This window comes from Pleurodeles waltl, chromosome 9 (genome assembly GCF_031143425.1).
Source record: "Pleurodeles waltl isolate 20211129_DDA chromosome 9, aPleWal1.hap1.20221129, whole genome shotgun sequence".
Taxonomy (NCBI): Eukaryota; Metazoa; Chordata; class Amphibia; order Caudata; family Salamandridae; genus Pleurodeles; species Pleurodeles waltl.
The window spans coordinates 555,386,394-555,402,538 of NC_090448.1; the positions used below are offsets into that span (position 1 = coordinate 555,386,394).

The following is a 16,145-nucleotide window of genomic DNA, read 5'->3' on the forward strand; positions in this document are numbered from 1 at the left end:
CACACACGTCGATTGCACTCATAGGGACATTGGCCACACAAAACTACTAAGCAATACTGTTGTTCGTCTTCGTACAGAGCGCCACTGCACTGAGAGATAATGCACTCAAACAACACTCCTATAACCGGCACTCCTGTCATAGAGTAATACTGCATTTCATAATAGTGCTTTCACCTAGAGATGCTGTGCTAAGGCTCACTGCTCTCATGGACCAATATTATCTCTAGCAACACGGCCTGCACAGATGATATCATGTTAAGAATTACTGATGTGAGAGAGCTTTATTACAGTAAGGGTATTGGTTTCACAGAATGACATTGTGCTAAGGCACACTGAAAGGATGTCAGTTTAAGAAAATCACATGTGCCAGCAACTTTTCGAACATTTCGTGTGGGAGGGTGATCGGAAAAACCATGAATACAAATTTAAGCAAAACTCCTGTCTTAGCGATGGCGATCCTCTCAATCAGCGACAACAGAAGCTTACTTCATTTTTTCTGCTCCAGTGCATCAAATTCAGAAAGGACTCGGACAGAGTTATTCATGTGCACTGATTCCACCCCAAGTCTGTTATGAATACTAACATGGAAACCAACTTAATAAATATTAACTTAATCCTTCACGAAACAATACTACCTCGAAATTAATTAAATGATATAGCTCTTACCTACGACAATGGAAGAATATTCTTTGCAATGGCATTCTATGTAGAGGTTACATCAATATAGGGAATGTGGTGACCCTTTGATGAAAAGTCATTGATGCACCGCAGGTGCACCCTGCTATCATACAGCACTACTGCACTGAGCGACACTGCTGTCCAGCAGCACTGATCAACAGTAAACAAACTCCGCACTGATACTAAATGTGCAAACATACTCAAGGCTGTATTTACACAATAAAGATTTACTAAGAAAAATAAATTTCTGTTTGTCCTGAGGAAAGGGGCATTCGTCAAGTGAGTCACCAAAATACTTTGTTGATTTTTGAGTCCACTTAAAAGAGTGGGGGACGAACAGAAAAAGATGTGGGCTCTCCTCTCATGATGCTGATCAAAAAACAGGGACAGACATCACATTTTAGTAAAGTTGCAATTTAGAATTTGTGGTAGAATGCACCAACTCAATTTACAAATCAATGATGAAATTAAAGATGTGAAAAAGTTAAATAAAGTTGTACATATCACATGATTTATTTGTTTATGAATGTTTTTAGAATTTTTTATATATATATCTTGGTACCGGATACACACACGTTTTTACAATGATGACTGATGTTATACTAACTAGGGATTGCAATCTGACTTCCACTTAACAGCATTATAAAATACAAAGACAGTGGATATGACAGACAAGTTAAAAGGCAACTCTACCATATGTAGGAAGAACGAATATAAGCAGTACCAACAGATTTAGGGGGTCATAACGACCTTGGCGGTCTTTTCGCAAGACTGCTGAGGGACCGCCGTGCTGAAGACCGCCAGTGGTGGCGGTCTTCCGCGCCGCGTATTATGACCGCTGGCAGCCAGGAAAGTGGAGGTTGCTAAACCTCCACGTCAACAGAACACCGCCCACTAAATCACGTCCCATGATTCGGTGTGGCGGTGTTCTGGTGGCGGAGCTGCCCCCATGGATCCCGTCCCCTCCCGGAGGATCAACGGACAAGGTAAGTTGATCGTCCATTAGGGAAGGGGGTGGGGGGTGTTGTGTGCGCGCATGGGGGTGTGCGTGTGGGAGTGTAGAGGGGGTGAGTGAGTGTATGCGTGCGGGGGTGTTGTGTGTATGGGAAATGTGCGCGGGTCGGACGGTGTGCATGCCTGTGTGTATGTGTGCGGGTATGTGTTGTCGGGGTGTATGTGTGCGTGTAGGGGTGTGTATATGTGCATGTTGGGTGTGTGTGCGTGTAGGGGTGTGTATATGTGCCTGTTGCGGGTGTGTGAGTGTAGGGGTGGGTATATGGGCATGTTCAGGGTCAGGGTGAAGAGGGGGGCTGTGCCACCTTTGAGGGGTGGCAGGGGGTTGGAGGGTGTGGGGGGAGGATTCGTGGGGGGTAGCGGGGGTGGGGGAAACCCCTATTAGTGCCAGGGAAGGAATTCGTTGGCACTGATAGTGCCTACCGCCATGGATCTCATGGCGGTTACCAACCACCCGAGATCCATGGCGGTATGCAGGGTCCTGATACCGTCGGCAGTCTAGTGACTACCGCGGGGCTGGAGACCGCAATCTCCAGCCCAGCGGTCTTCACCGCCATGGCGGTCGGAATGGTGAAGTGGCGGAGGACCGCGGCAGTAACCGCCGCAGTCATAATTCAATTTTTTTTTCCGTCGGCCTGTTTGCGGTCTTACCGCCGCTTTACCACCGATCGCCAGGGTCGTAATGAGGGCCTTAGTTTACTATCAAGAGCTGCAGGAAACCTCTTGCCCTAACTCAAGGGGGGGGGACTTGGTACTGGGATTAAATCAGGATGCATTCATTATTATTCTGAAGTGCTGAATATCACCACACGTGCAGATCCCAAAACAACATACTTCTGTGGGGCTAACAAACAAATCTCTCAATAAAGGACATCACACAAAGGCTAAGTCGTCTGGTCAAAAAGTCTGTACAATAGCCGAAATTTCCATTTTGGCCAGATTTTCAAATAGAGAATTCACCTCCTTTCAGCATGCTCAAGTATCTGAGTTAAACACTCCCAACCAGTGGTATTCCTACTCGACTGGTAATCTCAACAGATCTATGGCATCAACAGGCTAATCCATGGCTGCTTAAAGTCAGTCTGATCAGAAAAGATGTCATCCGCACTGTTTCACAATCAGACATCAAATTTCTCAAACCCCACTCCTTTCACCTTTGCTCACTTGGTCCACGTAGGAGACACCAACGTAGCCGCTCTGGCAGCCATAGGCTGTGATGCGCCGGCTGCAGTCCAAAAGGTTGCACACGTTCAGCCACAGCACACTGTTGAAAGGAGGATAAACATGAAAGTAAGAAAAGTAAAACAATAAAACACTTGTGGCCTAGAGACAGTAAACTTGTCAGGTGCTTTATAACAAACCAGGAATTAGTCTTTAAACACCCTCCCAGTCCCCATGCTTCACGTTCAAGTCCTCATTCTAATGTATCTCTCTGAAAAATGCAGAACACTTGGCACAAAAGGTCTAACTTGTATATGATTTAAACCAAGAACATTAAACAGCTCTGCTTTATCACAAAAGACGGTTGGCTTTTCTTTTCTGATTCAATCTTGCCTCACACTAATCTCCTCCAAACCTAGCATTTTCTCACTTCAAAATGGCGACTCTTGAAGAGGTAATCAAACCTGCAAATCGCCTATCAACCAGAAGGAAGGCGGATTCATAAAACAGGTCGCCATATAATCAGTACCACAATTCCAGCGATCTCTGAAACACCTCTCTTCATTGACCCAATATCACACGTTTCGTTTATAAGATCAAGAAAAATCATGCAGCGTCGTGAAGACAAAATTAACTTTTGCTGATGCAGCATAAGAAAAAGAGACTGTAACTTCGAGGGAAAAACTGCATCAATATTCAGTTTTCTTTCATATTGTTTTTCACTTTTAAGGCCATGGTTTCATTTAACTGTCTAATCAAGCTGTCCATCTCTCAGTTTTCCATTTTGACTCTCTCCACTATGTTACCTCACTTTCATCATTTCACCTTTATCCTCTTCTATGCCCAAAATCCTTTGAAATTTCTCACTTCTTTCATTAACGGTTCCTCACATCATTAAAAAATGGTTGTATGATGGAACCACGCATGCCGGAACAATGCATGCCTTAACAACGCGGTTGGTACCACAACCGTATCGATTCCACGGATGCCTTTACAACGAATTTCATTGTAAAAGCATGCCTAGTAAAGGCATGAAAGGAAACTCATGTGAAGCGGCATGCGTGGTTCTGTCATGCAACACCCCCACCCGTCCTGAGGCCCAAAACTACCCCCACCCCTAATATCTAACCTACCCCAAACCCCCACCTGGCTGGGGCGTAAAAAAAAAATATATATATTAAAAATATAATACTATCCTAAATCCCCACCCCGCCCCTATAAACTAAAGTACCCCAACCCACCACACGCCCTGAACATTAAAAAAAAAACTACCCCCGTCCCTTAAAACTAAAACTACCTCAACACCCCCACCTGCTGAGCCCTAAAAAAAAAAAAAAAAAAAAAAAAAAAAATACCCCACCCTTAGAAAGTAAAGTACCCTGACCCCCCCACCCGCCCTGAGCCCTAAAACCTTCCCCACTAATAAGTAAACTTTCGGACCCCACCACCCACCCTAAGCCCTAAAATAAAAACTAACCCAACCCCCCCACCCCACCCCTAAAAACTAAATTAGCCCGACCCACAACCCACCTTGAGCCCTAAAAAAAAAAATATCCTGACCCCTCCATCACTGCCCGTAAAAACTAAAGTACCCTGACACTCCCCACCCACCCTAAATCCATCCCCCCCTGCTAAAAACTGCCCACCAACCCTGCCCCCAACCGCACTTACCTCACCACATCCTCTCCTGATCCTTCCTCCTCTCTCCTCCCGCCTTTCCTTAAACCTTTCCCCACTCCTTAAACTACCCCGCCCCAACCCTAAGCCCTAAATAAAAAAAATACCCCTGCCTCTAACCAAAAAATAGCCAAACCCCCATCCTAAACCCTTAAAAAATACCCAAACCCTCCACCCCTTAAGAAAAAAAAAAAGAAAAAAAATAGCCTGCCCCTGAAATCCCTTAATCTACCCCACCCCAGCCCCACTTAACTCACAGCATTCTCCGCGTCTTCTCCCGAACACCGCGTAGTTCAGCACATGCGTTGTTCAGGCAAGCGTGGTTACGCTTGCGTGGGTAAAGTCTGTGTCCTTAAGGGTGCATTGTTAAGGACATTTCTCTTTAAAAAAATCAGTGTCACGATGCTCACACTGTTCCTTTCTTTTTTGCTATCTTAACACTCATCTTCCCTTGTTTCATTCTCCCAAACTTTAACTCTACCATGCAGGGCTACAAGTTACAGTCACTATATAATATAACTACTGCTAAATGTTCGCTATGAAATATTAGAACCCTGGCATGCTGGAGCGCCATTGAAAACAGAGCTCTAACATTCTAATGTTTGTTTCACAGCAATAGCTGTGAACAAAGGCCTCACGGAGCCCGAGGGGATAACAATGGGAAAACAGAACATGTGCTCCAACAGACCAACTCTTCTCTTTCTGCATCTTCCTGCTTGTGTTAAAACATTATATCCTCAGTGGGAGGAATGTTCTAGGAGTGATATAGTTCTTCTGCCTCCGGCTACAACCGTTGTGTAAGGCCCTCTCCCATATAACATAGCATAGAGTAGATAGTTCTCATCTGTGGGCAGAACTTCTTAAATGCGCTAAATGAGGCTCTCCCCAGACTTAAGCACTTACATATTATAATAGTTTCAAGAAAATGTGGCACAAACTAAGTACTGTTTAACAAAGCTGCAATCACAGGGGCAAATTATTGCAGGCAGGTGAGTCAGTCAAGGGTGTACCCTGAGTTACAAGACTAATGGAGTTGCAGACAATCTAACAGACAAATGAAAACGGAAGAGAGAAGAAACGACTGCACAGTAGGCACTGGTCTCCTGCATTTTGAAATTCTTAACTACCTATTGAGAGTGACAAGCTCAAGATAAAGAAAACGGTCAGAGGAGAAGCAGAAATCATATTGCAGTGCACCATCAAAAGGGACAAGCGCTGGATGTAGCTCACTCTTTGTAAATGGAAAGAAGGCCCTGCTTTGTAAAACGAGAGTTATTCTTCCCCATCAGAATTCAGCATCCTCACAGCGTCTGGATGCCTCATTTCTGGACATTGCTGCGCTGGATACAAGACAGAAGGCAAAAGGGTTGGGCTTCTGGAGTGCAGACCAGGATTTCCCAACACACCAGTATTTGGCTTGCAGTAATATGGACAGAGCCAGCCTCCTTACTCCAGACCGCCAGCCAGCCTCTCACTAGAGCGTCATACTGAAGCATACAAAAAGTGATGGACTGAATGCCTGACTAAATCGCAGCCACTGGAAATTACTCAGGGCTGCATCCCAGCCCATCGTTATTTTGGCACCATGCCACCTCAGTTTCGATTCAGTCGTACACAAATCAGTCTTGGCCATGCTCCAAAAGGAACAGTCCACTCCGAACTGCCAGGCTAGGTCCCCCCAGAACTAGAACACAGGCAACCCATGACCATTTCGGCCTGACTTGGGCCTGCCAGTCAGTGCAGCTTGGTTCCAAAGACCAGTGTTGGGTTGCTTGTTTCCAGCTGAAATTAATTCAAGCATTCCATCCATCACCTTTTTTTTATACCTCAGTGTGATTCCGTAGGTGGGATGGATATACCCAGAAGTGGATCCTTTGCTCACTGTGCCACTGGAACCAAGCTACTCCTGACTGAAGTCCCCCGAACAGGACAAAACCGGTCTTGGGTTGAGCTCGACTGTTGCTATTGGGCAGTGTCAAGTCTGATTTCCTTATAGATGGGTCCAAACTGAAGTGGCACGGTTGGCAAAATACTGATGGGATGTGATGATTACCCGAGTAAATAACCAGCGGATGAGGATAAATCAAGCATTCCAGTCATCACTTTTTTGTACTCTTTAGTGCGATCCTCTCATTAGAGACGGACACTGTGAATTGCCTTTGTTGTGTTCAGCACCGTACATCATGCAAGCAAATCACAGCACGTGTGAGTTTTGTAACTGGGGCACTGGGCCTAGCTATACCAGGCAGTGAATCAAAACTAATCCAGACCTGGAGGAACGACCGAATAATATAATAATAACATTCAGAGGCAATGGTTCTCTTGTGAAGATACTATACATATAAATTAAGTTACTTCTCTTAGCTTGTTGCTGTTGTTCAAGAAGGTGAAAGTTTACTGGGATGAGGTGGGTGACAGGCGCTCCCTTCCAGCCCTTCAAGGACTTTCTGGAAACGACTTGCTAGAAGCACTACTACCCTAGCAAACCTAGTTAGAATTCTATTAAATCAAACCGGCCCTCCTAAGGATTTTAAGGGCCCGGGTCGGGACATATTTTGGAGGCACCTGTTCAGAACAGCTTTGAAATGTATTACATATTTTCAGCTAATTCAAGCCCCCACAAGTAGTGAACAAATCACTCTGCTAGGCTATGAAGCCTTCGAAGGTGAGAGCCCTGAGCAACTGCACAATTACATCACGCCTTAAAACGTATCTAAACCCAACACCCACACCGACACGGAGACTACGCTAGTTAGTCGATGGTAGCCAACTCTGTACATTGTGTGAGAGGATATACTGGGTGTCAGTGCTGTAGGACTTATGCTGAATAGCAATCTCAACAAAAAGAACAGAATGGTGTAGTAAAGTCACACCCTGCAAACAGTGGGTAGGAAACACTTACAGTATTGGTTATTTCAGGCACAACCAAAGACACATGTTTTAAGATGCAGTATAATGAAGTACATCACCGCAGCCTAGATTCACTAGAATTGCCAAAGTCCTCCTGCCAGATCTACTCTTTAAATATGACTGGTCTGCCGCTGGGACCTCAGAGGAGAACGTGTGATGGATGTATGGTTGTTGCATTGGCTTCCTTTGGATTTGACTTTTCTCAGAAAGCATAAGTGGACTTCAAAATTCACATATCAAATGTTAAGGCTTCAGATGCGGGAGCAAAACCTGTTCTCACAGCCTATCTGAAACAAGAGTCTTACTTGCTTGGGAGATCCTTCAGTTCTGGAAAGAGATTTTCCACGGGCTGCTCCTCAAACTGATGCAGACCTTCATTCTGGGGAGAAAGACACAAGTGAGGCATGAACTCCCATCTAATGGGAAAAGGGAAATGTGGTGTCAGAGGAGCTGTGGGGGGACATGCTAAAGTGGATAGAGTGCACACAATAACTGGCACTGTACAATATTCAAAAACAAGCATTACACGGAGAACCCAATCTGTTTATATGCAACTCATCTTTCACACCGTATATTCTACTGTTACCCCAATTTGCACAACATCTATTGCTTCATTTTCCTGTATTTATATAAAATTAACAGAATTACTTGAAAACGTGAAAAAAACATGAAACAAAGAGCATGATACAGTTTCTAGTTCACCCGCACACATGCATTTAGAACCACAGATACTCATATCCTTTTTTATCACTCTGACATTGGCACGGTCATATCTAGCACCTATTCTGCTTCCCAGAGGTCTGGGAGACAGACCAGCACCATCAGCTTCCCAGACCACTCTTTCCCTTGGCCAATCTCAACCAAGGAGAAAAGGCTACTGTCATTATTTGAATTCATCTGTACTTCCTGTGGATGTTGTCTAGCATACCACCCTAACCGCAAACTGTTTAACCAGCCATACCGCAGGTAATGGTCACTCAAAATACATTTTTAACACGGCCCACATTCACTACAGCGCTGCAAGAGGGTCTTGCAGGCCCGCCTGTGCTTACGAAAGCTGCTTGGTTTAAACAAACTGACATGACTCCAGGTCATCAGCCTTGCACTTCATCCCTCCCACTCTCAAGATCCGAGAACACTTCCAGGGATGCATGCCGTATAACAGCACAATCGCAAGGTTCAGAATAGTCTCACCTCTTTGTAGAGATGGATTCGCTGGTCATTGCCACTGAGAAGAAAAACAGTCTCCAGCTTTTCACCATCTTGGACCCTAGAAGGAGAGAACACACACAGGTCTGTTACAGGAGAGAAGAATGGCATGAACCAGAGTGGGAGGGATTTCATTGTCAGGTGCACTGACGCTACAGTGGGAATAGCAAGTGGTGATATGTGGGTGAGTGCAGGCTAGTCTGGGCAGATCAATGGAAAGGATGGAAGTGTATTAAGTGGTTTGCTTAGACCAGACACCATATTCAGGGGTGCAGGGAAGGATAATGTATAAACAGATGTGCTGCAGCTCAGTAGTTATAGCAGACAAAAGACAAGAATATCCTAGTTCTCTGCTAGTAAGGAATGGACCTCCATACACCACAACTACACAAATCCTTACAAATGTTCTAAACTCTTAATATGATCCACTTGCAAGTGTGAAATCCTATTCCGCTTGCTAAACTGAAATTATCAGAATTATAGGTGTGTTAAAATACTTTTCTGAGAATGCATTAATACTTTTTTGGATTTCTTTGAATTTGCATCAAACTGATTGGGAGACTGGTACCAACCACAATGCAATACTACCGAATTTAACAAAGGCTCAGACCTCCATGGATCTTTGGGCTGTGACTCCCAGCATCATGTCAAATGGCCGTGGGCATGTAAAAGGGGAAATAGGGACAGCAAGACAACAAGAGGAAAGAGGCCAGTGAAAAAGAAGCAAGCAGACATAGGGTCCTTGGTGTGTACAAAAAGTTGCAGCAGTGAACGGCCTAGAACATTTGGAAGTGCCTAGTGGAGGCCCAAAGATGCTAATTTAAGGTGCCCTTGGAGCCCACTTTAAAGTAGCAAGTTATTAAATATCGATTCGCACTGTGAATGGATTGTGAGTGTAGCTGCCACCAGTTAAAAAGGAAGATGCCACCACACCGGTGCCAAGCTCTTTGAACACCAGACCAAGTGCCCTAGGAGTGAATGTGTATCGCCAACGTGTGCCACTGTCAATAAGTTTGAACCCTATTCCATAAACTATAACATAACAAGAAACACCACCAAAAAGTACACATGAAAACATCACTAAGGTCAATCAATAAATCAGTAGATTTGTAGAGAGCGTCTTGTCACTTGTGAGAATATCAAGGCAATTACGGATACAGTTTATTAGCTGAACAGTTAGCTTCAGGGACTTTTGGAACTCTGGAAGAGATGGAGAGGTCCTTAAATTAAAGGGTAGCTTGTTCCATGTCTTTGCTGCTGGGTAGAAGGAGCAACCTCTGCATCTGCTATGTTGGACTGGATGTGGGGGTGAGGATTAGAGAAAGGGAAGTGGAGCGGGGGCCTCTGGTGAGCTGATGGAAAGTCAGGTGGTAGTCAGCAATTGTGTAAGGCTTTGTATGCATGGGTCAGGACCCTGAACTGCCCCAATTTCTGTACAGGGAGGCAGTGGAGTTTTCTAAGGGGGGGTAATGTGTGTTCATCTAGCGAGATCCAGAACAAGTCTGGCTTTGGCGTTCTGTATGGTCTGTAGTCGTCGGATGAAGTGACCTGCAATCCTTGCGTAGAGAGTGTTGGCGTAGTTCACTCGGTTGGAGATGAGAGCCTGTGGGATTGTGCGTCTTGAGCTTTGGGATAGCCAAACGAATATTTTACAAAGCATGTCGAGGATGAAGAAGCAGGAGACAGAATTGACCTGGGTTGTCAAGGTTAGCTTGTTTTCAAGAATGATGCATAGGTTCTTAGCATGGTCAGTGGGAGTAGGAGTAGGTTAGAGTTCTGAGGACCACAAGGATGCGTCCCAAGGGGAGCTTTTGCTACTGAAAATCAGCACCTCTGTATTTTCCGTGTTGAGCTTCAGGCAGCTGTCTTTTACCCAGTTGGCAAAGTCTGTCATGCAGTTGTGGAAGTTGCACTTGGGGTTGGTGGTGTCTTCGTCTAGAGAGAGGATGAGGTGGGTGTCATCTGTATAGGATATGGTGTTGAGTCCTTGGGCTTTGGCAAGGCTGGCCAGAGATGTCATGTAAGTGTTGAAGAGGGTGGGGCTGAGAAAGGATCCTTGGGGTACCAAGAGATGATTTCCTTGGGTTTGGAGGTGAATGGGGGAAGGGGAGCAACAGGGGGGAGGACTTTTTTGCATTTTTCCACTGAGGAAAGAGGCGATCCATCAGAGCGGCTCCTTCGATTCCTATAATGTGCACCCTTGTGATGTATGATAGCTTTTTCTAATACTTTGGCCGGGAACAGGTTCAGTGAGATTAGTCGATTGGTGTTGATTTCGCTGGGGTCTGTTGATGCTTTCCAGTCCTCGGGTAGGTGACTGTGGCAAATGAGGTATTGAACAAGGTGTTGAGCATGTGGGTGATTCTGGTTTGCCTAGGTTGAAGCTGTGGAGAGGGCAAGGGTCGGTTTGGGCCACTGAGTGGACCGAGTTCATGATGGAGGAGGTGTCCTGTGGGGGAAGATGCCTCCATTCGGTTAGTCTGATGTCTATGGTGGTAGAGGGGTTGTTATGTTACTTGAAGTCGATGGCCTTGGGCTGGGATTTGAAGTTTCTGTAGATGTTGGTGAACTAGCCGTGGAAGAAGTATGCAAGGCTGACGTAGAGCTCCTGCGAGGGGGTAATTATTATTTATTTTTTTTGCAGCTGAAGGGTTAGAAAATTCATTGATGATGTTGAAGATGTTTTGCTGTTATGGAGTTTGATTCGATGCGCGAGGCTAAGGACTTTTTCTTCGATTCTCTCAACTGTATGTTGTAGAGGTTGAGGGCCTTCCTGAAAGCAGTCTTGTCGGTCACATACTTGGTGGTGTGCCATCTTTCTTCCAGTCATTTAACAGTGCTAATGTCTTCAGTGTACCAGCTAGCCTGCTTGGTTGATCTTCTGTGACTGTTGCTGCCGATAGGAGTGACGCTGTTGGCGTAGTTGGTGACTCAATTGTTGAAGTTCTGATGTTCTGGTCTGGAGGAGATGGGGTGAGTGGTGTTGAGGGCGTTGATCCATGTGTCTTTTGAGACTTTGCTCCAGCTGTGGTGGACAGCATGTGGTGGACAGCATAGGGCGAACTGGGGGCAGGGGTCAGTGAGCTGGTGATGTTGAAATGGACGATGGAGTGGTCAGTCGGCCTGAGATCCATAGTGTGGCTGTACCTGATGTGATCGCTGGAGAGTCCAGCGTGGGAGCTGTGACGTGCATGGGGTCATACATGAGTTGGGTGAGTCTGATGTTATTCGTGCTGTCAAGGAGGTTGGTAGTGTTGATGTTAATGTAGTCCTTCGAGATGGAAGTGGAGGTTGACAAGAAAAATGTAGTTGTTAGAGTCTATGGCAAAGGGTGCCATGAAGTTGCAGAAGGCCAGACGTGGTCATGGAGGATGGTATGTGAGGGTGCTCCTGATGGTGGTTTTGCTCTTGGAGTCAGAAGTTGAGGTGTCCCATGCCTGGGGTCATGTCATTTGTGGCAGTGCATTGGACGGATTCCTTCTGTATGACGGCGATCCCTCTGCCAGTCTTGTTGAAGCAGTCGTGGTGGGTAATCATGTATCCTTAAGATATTGCAATGACTGTGTCGGGTACGGAAGTGGGGTTGAGCCAGGCCTCAGTTAGGAAGAGATCACAAGGTGTAAGGGTGGAGAAGAGGTCCCAAATCTCGGTGGTGTTTTTGCATAGTGAGCTTGTGTTGAGAAGGGTGCACACGAGTAGGTGTTTTTGCTCAGGTGGTGTCTGTGATGTGTTCATAGTTGGTCTGGTCGGTGAGCTGGTGTGTGTTCTGAGGCAGGTGAAGTAGCAGTGGGTGCAGGTGAAAGGTCCTACCAGGGAGTGCTGGTTTGCGCAGTACCAGTGTTTGTTGCAGTGTCCAGGGTCAAGTGTGTAGAACTCTGTGATGGTGCATCTGCGGGGGTCAGAGGGCTGTTGGTTGTGGCCCTGTGTGCAGTGCATGCGCGGAGGAGCAGAGACATGCATGCTTGCTTTGGCACACCCGCGACATGCGGTCACACTGTGGCCTGTTTTAAGTAAGTCCTGGGGTGGGAGGGACTTCTGTTGGCAGGAAGAGCGGTGAGCAAGAAAAGCCAGGCAGGAAAATCCAGCCAGCGACAGTGTCACTTGGTCAAACAGCGGCAACTAGATCAGATGAGGTTGCAGAGTGGACAGAGCAAATTAACAATTACTCCTCTCATGAGCAAGGGAAGTATCTTAAGTGATTGAAAATCACTAAATGATTTTGCCTAAGCTCTGTAAGACAGACAATTAAAAAAACAAAAACAATCCCAAATTAAAAGGAGAGCACCAGGAACTTTGGTTCCTGTGTAAGCAGGTGATGTTTGCAAAACTTTAAAATCTATAAAATGAGTTTATTTAAAGCCCATTTGATCATCCCAGAACAGCATTCATAACAAAATGTCAGACACCACACTAAGAGTACAAAACTGACTATGTCCAAGGAGGCTGTCACGTCTAAGGGCTCCAGTGGCCCCTGTCTGCTGTAGGATGGCCAAGCATGTTATGTCCCAGTGCTGATGGTGGTGCACATTGCCACCCTCTATCCTTGAGTCATGCCTGTAGGAACATTCAAGGAAGCTTCAGATACTTATGTGCACAGGAGAAGTGATATGGGAGGATGATCCCTTATGTGACACTTCAGCATAAGGACAAACTGGATAGGTGCAACATAACCAATCAGTACCTTGGCTGGGGCTTCCCCAACATCAGAACCATGGGACTAGGCACTAGTGCTTTAAGGTCTTTGTCCCATGTACAGCTCCCAATGGGATTTGACACGTAGGCTGCCCCCTTAAGTCCCTTGCTGGCCAACTTAGAAGAAATTGCCCTGCTTGGACCTCAGTTGTTATTGTCTTGAGCCGCCCATTCACTCACTAGTAAAGCTAACCTGCCTGCGGACTCTCAATACGAGGTGAAGATGTCATGGAGAGTGAAAAGTTTGTAACATTAAGCAGAAACTGAAAGTCTGACTGACAGGCCACTGGCTGTGGAGCTGAAGCAGGAAAAAACTGAATAAAACCGAGGCTTTGGAAGGACTCTGTAAGAAACTACTTATGGACAGAATTAATTTGAGTCCTTGAAGTTGTCTCATGTGGACTACTTGTTGAAAATGATGGACGGAATTGAGATGCTTGACAATAAATGGCAGAGAACACACCTTACGAAGCTGGCTGCCCCAACAGATATTCTATCTTTTGATTTTGTCTGTCACATTACAGAGTTACTATCCAAGTTACTGGATCTGCAGCAGATAGTTGGCAGCAACCTGGTTAAGAGTTTTCAGACTCTCACCCACATCATGGGCACCACTGAGAACACTGTGGTAGTGGTTGTATGACCAGCGAAGTGAAGATAACACTTGCTGCTATGAATAGGAAACATCTTGCTTGTAGAGAAACTCTTGATCTTATTTCCAGATTGAAATCCCAATATCTTAATCAAGAAGAGAACTTTGCTGGGCAAACTTACAGCGATAGAGCTTCTGTCATTTAGGGATATCTGGTGAGGCTGAGGGTGAAGCACGAGGGGAAAGTGCTAGTTCTCACAGTTCGATTCAGTGAGGATGCTTCTGGAAAGCCTGGGTTATTATCCAATGTGAGCTATTTATGTGGCTACAAAAGGGAATTTTTGGCACGTTTTTTGAGGAGTCACATGAAAATCATTTATTGGCGGGTGAGGGCCTAGTGACTACCTCTACGTAGATGGAGTGGGGGGGTCTTACCGTGTGCATTTGTGAAGATCTGATGTCTTTCGGACACCCCTTTCACCTCCAATGCTTTTCAGGAATCTAGTCTGACTGGACTATTCCTATTGAAGCAGGATCAAAGGTGATGGTGGACAAAACAAATGATGACTCGAATGCGGACAGAGCAATCATCTGTGGCTGAGCTTAGATTTAACACTGCTGCCTTCCCTCTTTCCCCATCAGGCTTTCATGGGAGTCATTGAGATTTTGAAGGAATTGCAATTGGTGAGAAATGCACTATGGAATCCATATGTAAACCAACTATTATTCTACTGATCAGGATTGGTGAACAGCTGTTAAGGTGTGATTTTGTTGATATTGTTCCTGAACTGGATGTGGTACTGATTCTGCTTATATGACTTTTCTACTATTAAAGAGATTTTAAATCCAGAGGAAGACATGATCAACAAATAGAAACCTGATTTTTAAACGTAAACAAATGTACTTTTCTAATAGAATTCAGGAGCAGGATCCAGCATTAACAAGCATTGGCAATGACAATATGTCTAGTGTTAAAAGATTACAAGTAAATACCAAGGGAAGATGGTATTTACTTCCATATTTGTATTTACTTCCATATATGTGTGAAAGCAAAGAACTGTAGAATAATATTGGTGTTGGTTATAAGGTCTGATGACACTTGCACTGTCAAGTCAGACCTAACATCCACGTGGGTTAATGACTGCCCTCCTCCCATCTCTGCTGCTGCCAGAGAAAGACAAACGCTACAAATTATCTAGTTATTTAACACACTTTTACAGCATTACAATGTCAAGTGTGCGCCCCTGAAAGTTCAAGCTCAGCCAGCTGGATATATAAATAAATGATCCCAGGTGTGTGGAGGGCAAGCACTTTTTTTGTGGAAGCACACAACTTCTTCCCAATCAAAGCATGTACTCCTGGCTCCCAACAAGTTGGCAGAGACAAAGGCCCTCTCTAGTGATGCTCTCATAATTGTTTGGCGACAGCTGAGCTGTGAAACCAGACCATAAAAGTGTGTTTCAAATAATAAATCAGGTAAAAAAACCCTACCGAAGTTTATCCTGAAACAGAGGATTCTGTTAAGAATATTAATATAATCCGAGATTATCGTACCGAGTCTGACTCAAATGACAAACAGATAGTACAGATAAGGAGGTGACCCCCAATCCAACATGAGAGGAAATTAGCCTCTGATTCGTATCCAGTGAAGAGGTAAATAAATGAATGGTTGATTTTTAAATCAGCTACACACAAAACACTCTAGTAAAAGTAATAATACATCCTCCATTACATAATGCATAAATAAATAACTCGTTTTCTGAAGAACAGTCTGCAATAACCTCAACAGTCTTGGATCGCTACCTTATTGAACATTACCATTTAATTTCTAAAGATCTCTCCTATTTTCCGCCTATTGCTAATAGTCCATCTTGACTAAAGACATTTATCCAAAGCTGTAATGGCACTACTACGTGCTGTGGAGTTCAGAAGAGAAGCACTACTACTGGCGAATACAGGGCCAGACGTACCAAAGGATTTTACCCATTCTGTGTCTATGGGAAAAAGTTTTTGTACGTATGGGCCCTATTCCTTTGTACCGTCACGGATAAAAATCGACTGGAAAACCCCGACTTATTGATTTCAAATTCTTCAATTGTTCCAAATTTGTTCTGACTGTTCGAAAATACACAGTCGGCGCTAGACCCTGCAAACCCGATTTTTTGGCCTGCAAGAGAGCAATAAGGCAGCTCACCACAACCTAACCTCTCAA

General features: G+C 44.9%; 1 protein-coding gene across 1 annotated transcript in view; it reads right to left on the reverse strand.

Annotated features, from left to right (window-relative positions):
- The window catches only part of KPTN (kaptin, actin binding protein), a 152,138-nt gene that overhangs the window by 43,416 nt on the left and 92,577 nt on the right, over window positions 1-16,145 (reverse strand). Inside the window, exons 5-7 of the mRNA XM_069207497.1 lie at window positions 8,635-8,710; window positions 7,746-7,819; window positions 2,847-2,956 (exon numbers count right to left, since the gene is read on the reverse strand). Coding sequence (XP_069063598.1) covers window positions 2,847-2,956; window positions 7,746-7,819; window positions 8,635-8,710 — 260 coding nt within the window. The remainder of the gene's footprint in view (window positions 1-2,846; window positions 2,957-7,745; window positions 7,820-8,634; window positions 8,711-16,145) is intronic.